This window comes from Pristiophorus japonicus, chromosome 19, assembly GCF_044704955.1.
Source record: "Pristiophorus japonicus isolate sPriJap1 chromosome 19, sPriJap1.hap1, whole genome shotgun sequence".
NCBI lineage: Eukaryota > Metazoa > Chordata > Chondrichthyes > Pristiophoridae > Pristiophorus > Pristiophorus japonicus.
The window spans coordinates 97507262-97519798 of NC_091995.1; the positions used below are offsets into that span (position 1 = coordinate 97507262).

Below are 12537 nucleotides of genomic sequence, written 5' to 3' on the forward strand. Positions count from 1 at the left end.
GCACTACCTTCCTTGCACTGCTCTTCCTGCTGGTCACCCATTTACTATCTGACTGTGTACCCTTGACCTGCGGTGAGACCAACTCACTAAACCAAGTCAATATAACTGGTCACTACCGGCCCCCCACACCTTCTCAATATAACTGGTCACTACCCGCCCCTTATCAATATAACTGGTCACTACCCGCCCCCCCCCCTTATCAATATAACTGGTTACTTCCCCCCCCGCCCCCCCCTTCTCAATATAACTGGTCACTTCCCCCCCCTTATCAATATAACTGGTCACTCCCCCTCCCCCCTTTCTCAGTATAACTGGTCACTTCCCCCCCCCCCCCCCCGCATCAATATAACTGGTCACATCCCACCCCCCCCCTTCTCAGTATAACTGGTCACTTCCCCCCCCCCCCCCCCGCATCAATATAACTGGTCACTCCCCCTCCCCTCCCTTATCAATATAACTGGTCATTCCCCCCCCCCCTTATCAATATAACTGGTCACTCCCCCTCCCCCCCCTTCTCAATATAACTGGTCACTTCCCCCCCCCCCGCCCCCCCTTATCAATATAACTGGTCACTCCCCCTCCCCCCCCTTCTCAGTATAATTGGTCACTTCCCCCCCCCCCCGCCCCCCCTTCTCAATATAACTGGTCACTTCCCCCCCCCTTATCAATATAACTGGTCACTTCCCCCGCCCCCCTCCTCAATATAACTGGTCACTTTCCTTCCCCCCCTTGGAGTGTAGATTTAAGAAAAACATGCTCTCCCCATGAATTGGGTCCATCTGGCAAAATGGACCTGGGATGAAACAATAGACTCTCATTGTATCGTGCTAACTGAGACATTTCACAAACTCTTGTGTCTAGCATCAATATCTAACTGCAGCCACTTCAGTTCGCTGCAGAGACTGGAGAAGCTTGGGTTGTTCTCCTTAAGAACATAATAACATAAAAAATAGTAGCAGGAGTAGGCCATTCGGCCCCTCGAACCTGTAATAAGATCATGGCTGATCTGATCATGGACTGAGCTCCACTTTCACTTTAAAGCAAAGAAGGTTAAAGGGAAATTTCATAGAGGTGTTCAAAATCCCGAAGGGTTTTGATTGAGTAAATAAGCAGAAACGGTTCCCCGGGGCAGGAGGGTCGGTAACCAGAGGACACAGATTGACGATAATTAGCAAAAGAGCCCGAGGGGGAGATGGTGAGAGGATTCTTTTACACAGCGAGTGGTTGTGATTGTGAGCGTGCTGCTTGAAAGGGAGGAAGCAGATTCAATAGTAACATTCAAAACTGAATTGGATAAATACTTGAAGGGGAAAATTTGTAGGACATGGGGAAAGAGAAGAGCAGGGAGTGGAGTAATTGGATCTCTCTGTCACAGAGCCGATACAGACACGATGGGCTGAATGGCCTCCTTCTGTGCTGTGTCATTCTATGATTCTATGTATTATTTTTAAACCTCTGTGAAATGTCATTTCAAAAAATGACATTTAAATATAACTCAATCCCAAATCCAACATTTGACAGCTTAATACAAAACGGTGATAATTTGATGGCACTTTTTTCTTAACTATTGCACCACACCAAAGGACAGCCCCTGTTTTATATGGACAGGCCTTGTGTCAAGCCAAATGAAAACGTAATCACAGAAAATGTGATACTTGATGTTATGTCATTATACCTTAATTTACATTTTCCATCGAGTCATAGAAATATACAGCACAGATGGAGGCCGTTCGGCCCATCATGTCCGTACCGGCTGACAAAGAGCTATCCAGCCAAATCTCACTTTCTAGCTCTCGGTCCGTAGCCCCGTAGGTTACGGCACTTCAAGTGTACATCCAAGTACTTTTTAAATGTAGTGAGGATTTCAGGCAGTGAGTTCCAGACCCCCACCATCCTCTGGGTGAAGAAATTTCCCCTCATATTTCCTCTAAACCTTCTACCAATTACTTTAAATCTATGCCCCTGGTTATTGACCCCTCTGCTAAGGGAAATGGGTCCTTCCTATCCACTCTATCTAGGCCTGTGATAATTTTATACAACTCAATAAGCCTCCTCTGTTCCATAGAAAACAAACCCAGCCTATCCAATCTCTCCTCATTGCTAAAATTCTCCAGTGCCAGCAACATCCTGGTAAATCCCCTCTGTACTCTCTCTAGTGCAATCACATCCTTCCTGTAATGCGGTGACCAGAACTGCACGCAGTACTCCAGCTGTGGCCTAACTAGTGTTTTATACAGTTCAAGCTCTTGTATTCTATGCCTCGGCTAATAAAGGCAAGTATTCCATATGCCTTCTTAACCACCTTATCTACCTGGCCTGCTACCTTCAGGGATCTGTGGACCTGCACTCCAAGGGCCCTCTGTTCCTCTACACTTCTCAGTGTCCTACCATTTCATGTGTATTCCCTTTCCTTGTTAGCCCTCCCAAAATGCATTATCTCACACTTCTCCAGATTGAATTCGTTTGCCCCTGTTCTGCCCACCTGACCAGTTCATTGATATCTTCCTGCAGTCTACAGCGTTCTTCTTCATTATCAATCACACAGCCGATTTTAGTATCATCTGCAAACTTCTTAATCATACCCCCTACTTTCAAGTCTAAATCATTGATATATACCACAAAAAGCAAGGGACCCAGTACTGAGCCCTGAGGAACCTCACTGGAAACAGCCTTCCAGTCACAAATACACCCATCAACCACTTTTACTATTCTCCTTTCTATCTTTTGCTTCTGCCCCCATTTTATTTCCCTCTGTCTCCCTGCATAGGTTCCCATCTCCCTGCCATATTAGTTTAACTCCTCCCAAACAGTACTAGCAAACACTCCCCCTAGGACATTGGTTCTAGGTGCAGACCGTCCGGTTTGTACTGGTCCCACCTCCCCCAGAACCAGTTCCAATGTCCCAGGAATTTGAATCCCTCCCTTTTGCACCACTCCTCAAGCCACGTAGTCATCTGAGCTATGCTGCGATTCCTACTCTGACTAGCACGTGGCACTGGTAGCAATCCTGAGATTACTACTTTTGAGGTCCTATTTTTAAATTTAGCTCCTAGCTCCCTAAATTCGTCTTGTAGGACCTCATCCCATTTTTTACCTATATCGTTGGTACCTATGTGCACCACGACAACTGGCTGTTCACCCTCCCTTTTCAGAATGTGCTGCACCGCTCCGAGACATCCTTGACCCTTGTACCAGGGAGGCAACATACCATCCTGGAATCTCGGTTGCGGCCGCAGAAATGCCTATCTATTCACCTCACAATCGAAACCTATATCACTATAGCTCTCCCACTCTTTTTCCTGCCCCCCTGTGCAGCAGAGCCAGCCACGGTGCCATGAACTTGGCTGCTACTGCCCTCCCCTGATGAGTCATCCCCCTCAACAGTACCCAAAGCGGTGTATCTGTTTTGCAGGGGGGTGACTGCAGGGGACCCCTGCACTACCTTCCTTGCACTGCTCTTCCTGTTGGTCACCCATTTATTATGTGACTGTGTACCCTTTACCTGTGTACCCGTCATTCTCAGCATCGTGGATGTTCCAGAGTGAATCCACCCGCAGCTCCAGTGCCGCCATGTGGTCCGTCAGGAGCTGGAGGCGGATACACTTCCCGCACACGTAGTCGTCAGGAACACCGGAAGCATCCCTGACTTCCCCCATAGTACAGGAGGAGCATAACACGTGTCTGAGCTCTCCTACCATGTCTTAACCCTTAGATTAACTTAAATTGGCAACAACAAGGCTAAATGTTACTTACTGATATAGAAAAGAAAAAGAAAAACTACTTACCAATCACTTAGCCCCTTGGCTGTGCCGTCACCTTTTGATTTCTTTCTACTTCTTTTTGCCTCGCTGCTGCACTGACTGACCTCCTGCTCGACGCTTGAACTCCCGAGCCTCCCGACTCCTGGGCCTTTTGTAGGCCGCCTCGATCTCCCCGCTCCGCCTCCTCCTTGACGACGCTCGAACTTGTTTGGGGGCTGCCTGGCCCTTTAAACTTCTGCATAACTTTTAAATGCCAGAACAGCACTCAATTTTCTGCCCCAGCCAGCAATCTTCCAATCAGCATGTTTCTAATCCCTAGAGCTCGCGCACAATATCTTAATGAGGCTGACCCCAAAGATTCCAGCGGTTCGACACTCCTGAGTTCAGATGGCATGAATCGCGCTCCACCACATATTCATCCAGCTTGTGCCTGATCAGAGAATGCAGGCTTGTGTATTAGCCGACAATGTGATCGGTCTTATCCTCTTCTCACTCACTGTCCACACGCAGCTCTCGGGGATCAGGAATTGGAACCCTAAGCCATGAACATTGAGGCCAATTGTACAGCTCTGAATATTAAGATCCCGCAGCCCGGAAATTGAACTCAGGAAATTCTTGTTATCTATGGCACCATGATTGAGAGCCAGTGAACTTCTCTTTGAGTTCTTCACCATTGACACTGAGCACCCAGCAAACCTGGGAGTGCATTTCCCCCAGCAAACAGGAACCTGGTGTTGCAGAGGGTCTGCGTTGATGTTCCACTTTCAGTGCAAGAATCATTAGTTGTTGTGTTTGTGTACTGGAAATTTTTGATGTTTAAATGGTTTTATTGCTGTTTCTGAGGAATCCTTTCTCTCCTAGCGGAATGCACAGTGATGGGAATTCCCAGCATTTCCACCAATCTCTCCGGTTTTGGCTGCTTTATGGAGGAACACATCACAGATCCTTCTGCATATGGTGAGCTTCTGTAATCACTGCTATAGTGTCCTTAGCTCTGTGCCCCTGTCAGTATTCAGTTCTTCTTCCTGCTCTCTTCGTTACCCCATCAAATTAGATTGTCAAGTTTGTGTTGATTCTTGGTATCTGGACAGTGAATCCAACCAAACTAATCTAACTGGGAGCAACAGGGAGAAAAAAATGAAACCCCAGTAGATGGCATTATCGTAAATTCAGTGAATGTTGTCCATAAACTCCATGCGGAACCTGCTCACCTGAAACGCCTTTAAATCGGTCTCGCCTTTCTGAGGGAAGAATATGAACCTAAAATCCTGGCACTACTTTGACAGGGATCTATATTCTGGATCGCCGCTTTAAGGGCCTGGATGAATGCTGCAATCAGTTAACCTCGTTCCTCTACAGCTTCTGTCAACAATCGCGACGGCAACGGATAATTCAGAGAAATCGCACAGAACGACTCTCTGATTTGCTGGACTGGCGATATCTTGGCCGGGTAAGAACTGTATAAGATTGTAGAGTTTTTACAAAGAATTCCCCTCTTCCCCAATGGTGCAGACCCCGCAGTGGGTCAGCTCACAGGCACCCTGAGGAATCTCACTGTGGTCATGCTTCATGCCTTTAACAGCTTGCCACACAGAAGGTTACTGCAAGATTGATGGGCAGATCTTGGGGCAGATAAGGTTGTTATTAATGTAGTGGTTCTGCACTGGAGCCAGTCACTGGAAGAGCAGTACTCTGTTCTCTCAGACATTGTCATTAAACCTGCTGACAAGGGTGGCACTGTTGTTGTTTGGCGAACCGACCTCTACCTTGCGGAGGTTGAATACCAGCTCTGACATCTCCTCCTACCTCCCCCAAGACCATGATCCCACTGCCGAACATCAAGCCATTGTTTCCAAGACTGTCACTGACCTCCTATCCTCTGGAGATTTTCCCTCCATGGCCGCCAACCTTGTCATTCCCCAACCCCACACAGCCCGCTTCTACCTCCTTCCCAAGATCCACAAACAGGATTGCCCCGGTAGACCCACCGTTTCAGCCTCTTCTTGCCCCACAAAACTGATTTCTTCCTATCTCAACTCTATTTTTCTTCCCCGTGCCCAGTCTCTTCCTACCTACACCCGCGTCTCTTCCGACGCCATCCACCACTTTAACAGTTTCCAGTTTCCTGGCCCCGTCTCCTTTTCACCATGGACGTCCAATTTCTCGACACCTCTATCCCCCACCAGGACGGCCTGAGATCGCCGGATCTGCTTCTTCCTTGAACAGAGGCCCAACCAGTCCCCATCCACCAGCACCCTCCGTCCGACTCACATTGAACAACTTCTCCTTTAACTCCACTCACTTCCTCCAAATTAAAGGTGTTGTTATGGGAACCTGCATGGGTCCTAGCTGTGCCTGCCTTTTCGTGGGAAATGTGGAACATTCTTTGTTCCAGTCCTACTCGGGTCCCCTCCCTCACCTCTTTTCCCAGTACTTTGATGACTGTATCGATGCCATTTCCTGCTCTCGCCCTGAACTAGTAAATTTCATTCACTTTGATTCCAATTTCCACCCTTCCTTCACCTTCACATGGTCCATCTCCGACTCTTCCCTTCCTCAACTTCTCTGTCTCCATTTCTGGGAATAGGCTTTCGACAAACATTCTCTAAAAACCGACTGACTCCCACAGCTACCTGGACCACACTTGCTGCCACCCTGCTTGCTGTAAGGACTCCATCCCATTCTCACAGCTTCTCCGTCGCACCTGTTCTGACGACGCCACCTTTCACACTAGTGCCTCTGACATGTCTTCCTTTTTCCTCAACCGAGGATTCCCCTCCACCGTGGTTAACATGGCCCTCGACTGTGTCAGTTCTATTTCCCGCACCTCTGCTCTCACCCCTTCCCCTCCCCCAGAACCACGACAGGTTCCCCTTGTCCTCACCTTTCACTCCACCAGCCTCCACATTCAACGGATCATCCTCCGCCATTGTCGTCACCTCCAGCGTGATTCCACCACCAATCACATCTTCCCCCACTGTCCCCCACTCAACTCAACATTCTGAAGGGATCGCTCCCTCCGCGACACACCCTGGTCCATTCCGCAGTCACCCCCAGCACCCCCTCCCCTTCCCACAACACCTTCCCGTGCAAGCACAGGAGATGCAACACCTGCCCTTTTACCTCCTCCCTTCCCACGATCCAGGGCATTCCAGGTGAGACAGCGATTTACTTGTACTTCTTTCAATGTAGTATATTGTATTCGCTACTCACGATGTGGTCTCCTCTACATGGAGGAGACCAAACGCCGTCTGTTCAGTCCACAAGTGTGACCCTGAGTTTCCGGTCGCCTGTCACTTTAATTCTGCACTCTGCTCCCACTCTGACCTCTCCGTCCTCTGTAAGCTCGAGGAACAGCACCTCATCTTTCATTCAGGCACTTTACAGTCTTCTGGACTCAACATCAAGTTCAACAATTTCAGACTGTAACCCCTGCCCATATTTTGCCCTGATGTATTTTTTCTCTCTCCGTGTTTCCCACGACAGCTGGTCATTATCCTGTCATTCACACCCTATCTAAACAAATCTTTTTCTAACATCTGCCATTACCATCTCAAGTCGACCCATCATCCCTTTTGTGTCTCTAATCTCTCCTGCCTTCCACCCTATTGCAGACCTTCCCTTTTGTTTTTTCTTCCCCTCCCCCTTTCAGTGCTCCTTAACAATCTGTTACATCTCAAACTTTCCCAGTTCTAACGAAGGGTCATCGACCTGAAACATTAACTCTGTTTCTCTCTCCACAGATGCTGCCTGACCCGCTGAGTGTTTCCAGCATTTTCTGTTTTTATTTCAGATGCCAGAATCCACGGTATTTTGCTTTTGTACTGAAGGAGTCCCACATGGATCAGTGTTGGCTCCGTTGCTGTTCACCATTGTGGTGTATGTAGCACACAAATCACCGACTCCACACGGTCTGGTGTAAATCTAACTGCTGTGACCTTCGTCCTTTATTGTTCAGCTCCAGAGTGCCTCTCAGGTGTGGTGGTCAGCCTTTTATTGCCTGTTGCAGGTACGTCCAGGTTTCCCACCACAGCGCCCTCTGTGGTGTACCGTTGTGCTTACATTACATTTAAGGTACCAGGACGATACACACATCAATACATAACAGCCATCTTTATTAATTATCTGGATTGGAGCAGTTTGACGGATATAAATTGGTGTCAGTGGTGGTGTGTTTGGAACTTTGATGAGAGGCCTCGAAATGTTGCCTCGAAGGGCTGTATCCTGGGGTAGATCTAGCTGTGTTTGGCACTATTGATCGTTGTACTAACTCCTGTCTCCCTGGTTGTATTGTTGATTAAATTTTATATGTGGCCTTTCTCTCCTTCAGTACTACACCCATGCCAGACTCCTGGCCCTTGCCAAAGCCTTTCCCAGCAACTTCAGCCAGGATATAACAAGAATGTCTGCTGTAAGTATAGATTAAAAATGCACAAACATTGGAGGGGCATTTCCCGGGAAATGTCTGCCCTCAGTCACAGCAACAGCTGGCAGATAGCACCCGTACTGAATGTAGCCAATGTTCATAAGGACAGATGTCACCATTACAACTTGTGCCTCTGCACTGATAGACAACACCTACACTGACAGCATAAAAAACATCCTTAACCAAGAATTGGAGCTGCTGCTGTTTGTAAGCAGTTACCAGCGAAGTGTAGGAATGCAGTGGTTGTAGGAGGTTCAATGGTCAGGGGTTTGTGCAACCCCCAATGTGGGCCCCACATGGTGCATTGCCTCCTGATGCCATGGTAAAGCACTTTGATAGTGAATGTTAAACTGAGAGATTAATTACTGCCGATTCCCATCTTGTCCAGACACAGGCACATCCCGGGGTCATTGACTAGTGATTAGGATCAGGAACCTTGGTATTTTTCCCACTCTCTATCTCTGGGTGGTGAGCTCAGTTGTTGCCTTTCTGACATCAGCAAGTGCCACACCATGAAACAATCTGACATGGGTTCAGTTTGATTTTTTAAATTCTTTTTGTTTTAATAATGTGTTGATGACCTGATGAAGTGAATTAATTTGGAGAAGTGACTGAGTAAATGAAGCTGAATTAACACATGGTTGAAATGTTCAGAATATTAAAAGGATCCTCAGTTACTTTTCAATGTCAAAAAAAATGACAATTTTCTTTGTGTTATAAAGAGGTCCTGATGTTAAAACTTCTCTAAAATGGATCCTGTTCATCCCTTTCGAGCAGAAGCTGGACAGTCTTGTCAATAATCTTTGTTCTTATTGTTTCAGAGTTTCCACTATCCACAGCCCAATTCCCCCTCCTCCTCCTTCCACTCCAGCCCTCGTTACAGCGAAAGTAATGACGTTCGTTACAATGAGGAAGAGGAGGATGAGAAAGATCGCAAGAATATCAAACTGAGCTCCTCGATGGATCTAGTGCCTGAACAGAACAAAAGTTTAAATGACGTTTTAGCATCTAGCAATTACAACATCATTAATCACACCATACCAGCTAGTGCCATGCCAACCAATCCCAGCAGCTCAACCAATCCCAGCAAGCCTTCCAATCCCGGCAGCTCAACCAATCCCAGCAGCTCAACCAATCCTAGCAAGCCTTCCAATCCCGGCAGCTCAACCAATCCCAGCAGCTCAACCAATCCTAGCAAGCCTTCCAATCCCAGCAGCTCAACCAATCCCAGCAAGTCTTCCAATCCCAGCAGCTCAACCAATCCCAGCAAATCTCCCAATCCCAGCAGCTCAACCAATCCCAGCAAATCTCCCAATCCCAGCAGCTCAACAAATCCCACCAAACCGGCCAATCGCAGCGATGCCAGCAAACCGGCCAATCCCGGTGATACTAGTTCGCCGAGCAATTCCACTGAGGCTAGAAAATCTACTCCAGGATAATGCAGGGGGGCCCGATTCCTTTAACTTTTAACCTCACATCCAGCCCAAACAGGGAGCGCGAGAAAGGATAGAAATATTCAATAAACAGCCATGCTCACTGGTGCAACAATGTGTCCTTTGACAGTTGATGCATATTAACCATGCTGACGTAGAATAAACATTATGTTGGCCCAGTTGATGTAGAACGAGCTCTATATTGGCCACTTCATGTAACAGCAGCTATATCTTAACCCTGTTGGTGTTGGGGGAATTCTACATTGGCCACTGATATAGAGGATCTCTATTTGGGCCTGTTAGTGTAAGAGGAGCTCTACATTAAACTTGTCATGTAGGAAAGAAAGAAACACTTGGATTTATATAGCACTTTTCACGACCACAGGACTTCTCAAAGCGCTTTACAGCCAATGAAGTACTTTTGGAGTGTAGTCACCTTTGTAATGTGGGAAATGCAGCAGCCAATTAGTGAACAGCAAGCTCCCACAAACAGTAATGTGATAATGACCAGATAATCTGTTTTATTGTTATGTTGTTTGAGGGATAGATATTGGCCAGGACAACGGGGAGAACTCCCCTGCTCTTCTTCGCAGAAGTGCCGTGGGATCTTTTACATCCACTTGAGAGAGCAGATTTAACTTGGTTTAACGTCTCATCTGAAAGATGGCACCTCCAACAGTGCAGCACTCCCTCAGTACTGCCCCTCCGACAGTGCAGCGCTCCCTCAGTACTGCCCCTCCGACAGTGCAGCGCTCCCTCAGTACTGCCCCTCCGACAGTGCGGCACCCCCTCAGTACTGCCCCTCCGACAGTGCGCCGGTCCCTCAGTACTGCACCACGGACAGTGCGGCGCTCCCTCAGTACTGCCCCTCCGACAGTGCGCCGGTCCCTCAGTACTGCCCCTCCAACAGTGCGCCGGTCCCTCAGTACTGCCCCTCCGACAGTGCGGCGCTCTCCCAGTACTACCCCTCCGACAGTGCGGCGATCCCTCAGTACCGCCCCTCCGACATTGCAGCACTCCCTCAGTACTGCCCCTCCAACAGTGCAGCGCTCCCTCAGCACTGCCCCTCCGACAGTGCAGCGCTCCCTCAGCACTGCCCCTCCGACAGTGCAGCACTCCCTCAGCACTGCCCCTCCGACAGTGCAGCACTCCCTCAGCACTGCCCCTCCGACAGTGCAGCACTCCCTCAGCACTGCACTGGAGTGTCAACTTAGACATTTTTGTGCTCAATTCCCTAGAGTGGGACTTGAGCCCACGACCTTCTGACTCAGAGGTGAGAGTACGACCCACTAAGCCACAGCTGACACTCTTAAGTTGAACTCTTAAGTTGAGGAGAACTTTTAAGTTGACTCTGTTGATTTGTGTGTGGGCTGGATGGTGTAGAGGGAGCTGTTGATTTCAGGGTAAATGTACACCGAGGCTTTAACTGAGCGTGATTAACAACAGTTATCCATTGCCCTGTCACTGCTGCTCTTTTTATTTAATGAGATAGTAAAATTCAAGAGGGAGAAAACTGACTAACAATATCTAGACCAAAAAATTCAATTCAACAAAAATCAACTAAATTATTTATGGAAAATTAAGAACGTATCCTTTGTGATGGTGTTTTGATCATTGCAGAATTCGCTCCCAGTGCTTCATCAGTTGTGCTGTAAAACCTCTGACCCCAACCACAGATTTTATATTTCTGCCCTTTCGATTTCTTAAATTGGCAGAAAGAGAGGCCTGATTTTTGTGGTTAGTTTAGTTTTGAACGATTGTTTTATGTTGAGTTGGAGCAACGGGGCTTATCTACGCACTGCCACCATGTATCAGCAGCCTGATTCTACCGACATTGCACCAACCAAAAGGCTCCATCAGTGGTCAATTCCAAAATGTATTCATACTTAGGGAGTGAGAGGAAAATCCTACTAATCCAATCCTGGTCCCAGCAGCACAGTGACCCAGACTCCCTGAACAGAAGAACATAAGAATTAGCAGCAGGAGTCGGCCGTTCGGCCCCTCGAGCTGCTCCGCCATTCAGTGAGATCATGGCTGATCTTCTACCTCAACGCCACTTTCCTGCACTATCCCCATATCCCTTGATTCCCTTAATATCCAAAAATCTATCGATTTCTGTCTTAAAGATACAGAAAGACTGAGCCTCCACAACCCTCTGGGGTAGAGAATTCCAAAGATTCACCACCCTTTTCCTCACTGGTTCTAGACTCTCCAGTCAGAGGAAACATCCTCCCTGCATCTACCCTGTCAAGCCCTCTAAGAATGTTGTATGTTTCAGAAGAACATAAGAAATAGGAGCAGGAGTCGGCCATTTGGCCCCTCGAGCCTGCTCCGCCATTCAATAAGATCATGGCTGATCTGATCTTGGTTTCAGCTCCACTTCCCTGCTCACTCCCCATAACCCTTCACTCCATTATCACTCAAAAATCTATCTCCACCTTAAATATATTCAATGACCCAGCCTCCACAGCTCTCTGGGACAGAGAAATCCACAGATTTACAACCCTCTGAGAGAAGAAATTCCTCTTCATCTCAGTTTTAAATGAACGACCCCTTATTCTGAGACTATGCCCCTTAGTTCTGGATTCCCCCAAGAGGGGAAACATCCTCTCTGCATCTACCGTGTTGAGCCCCCTCAGTATCTTATATGTTTCGATAAGATCACCTCCCATTCTTCTAAACTCCAATGAGTAGAGGCCCAACCTATTCAACCTTTCCACATAAGTCAACCCCTTATCAACCTAGTGAACCTTCTCTGAACTGCCTCCAATGCAAGTATATCCCTCCCTAAATACGGAGACCAAAATCGTACGCACTATTCTGGGTGTGGCCTCACCAATACCCTGCACAGTTGTAGCAGGACTTCTCTGCTTTTATACTCCATCCCCCTTGCAATAAAGGCCAACATTCCATTTGC

The 12537-nt window shown here is 47.8% G+C and overlaps 1 protein-coding gene across 5 annotated transcripts in view; it reads left to right on the forward strand.

Moving 5' to 3' along the window:
- Positions 1–12537, forward strand: part of LOC139230088 (glycogen [starch] synthase, muscle-like) — a 79243-nt gene extending 66706 nt beyond the window's left edge. For all 5 annotated transcript variants that reach the window (XM_070861897.1, XM_070861896.1, XM_070861898.1 and 2 more), the window contains 4 exons: positions 4623–4718; positions 5048–5211; positions 8092–8172; positions 9009–12537. In XM_070861897.1, the coding sequence (XP_070717998.1) occupies positions 4623–4718; positions 5048–5211; positions 8092–8172; positions 9009–9626 (959 nt within the window). In that variant the 3' untranslated portion in view covers positions 9627–12537. The remainder of the gene's footprint in view (positions 1–4622; positions 4719–5047; positions 5212–8091; positions 8173–9008) is intronic.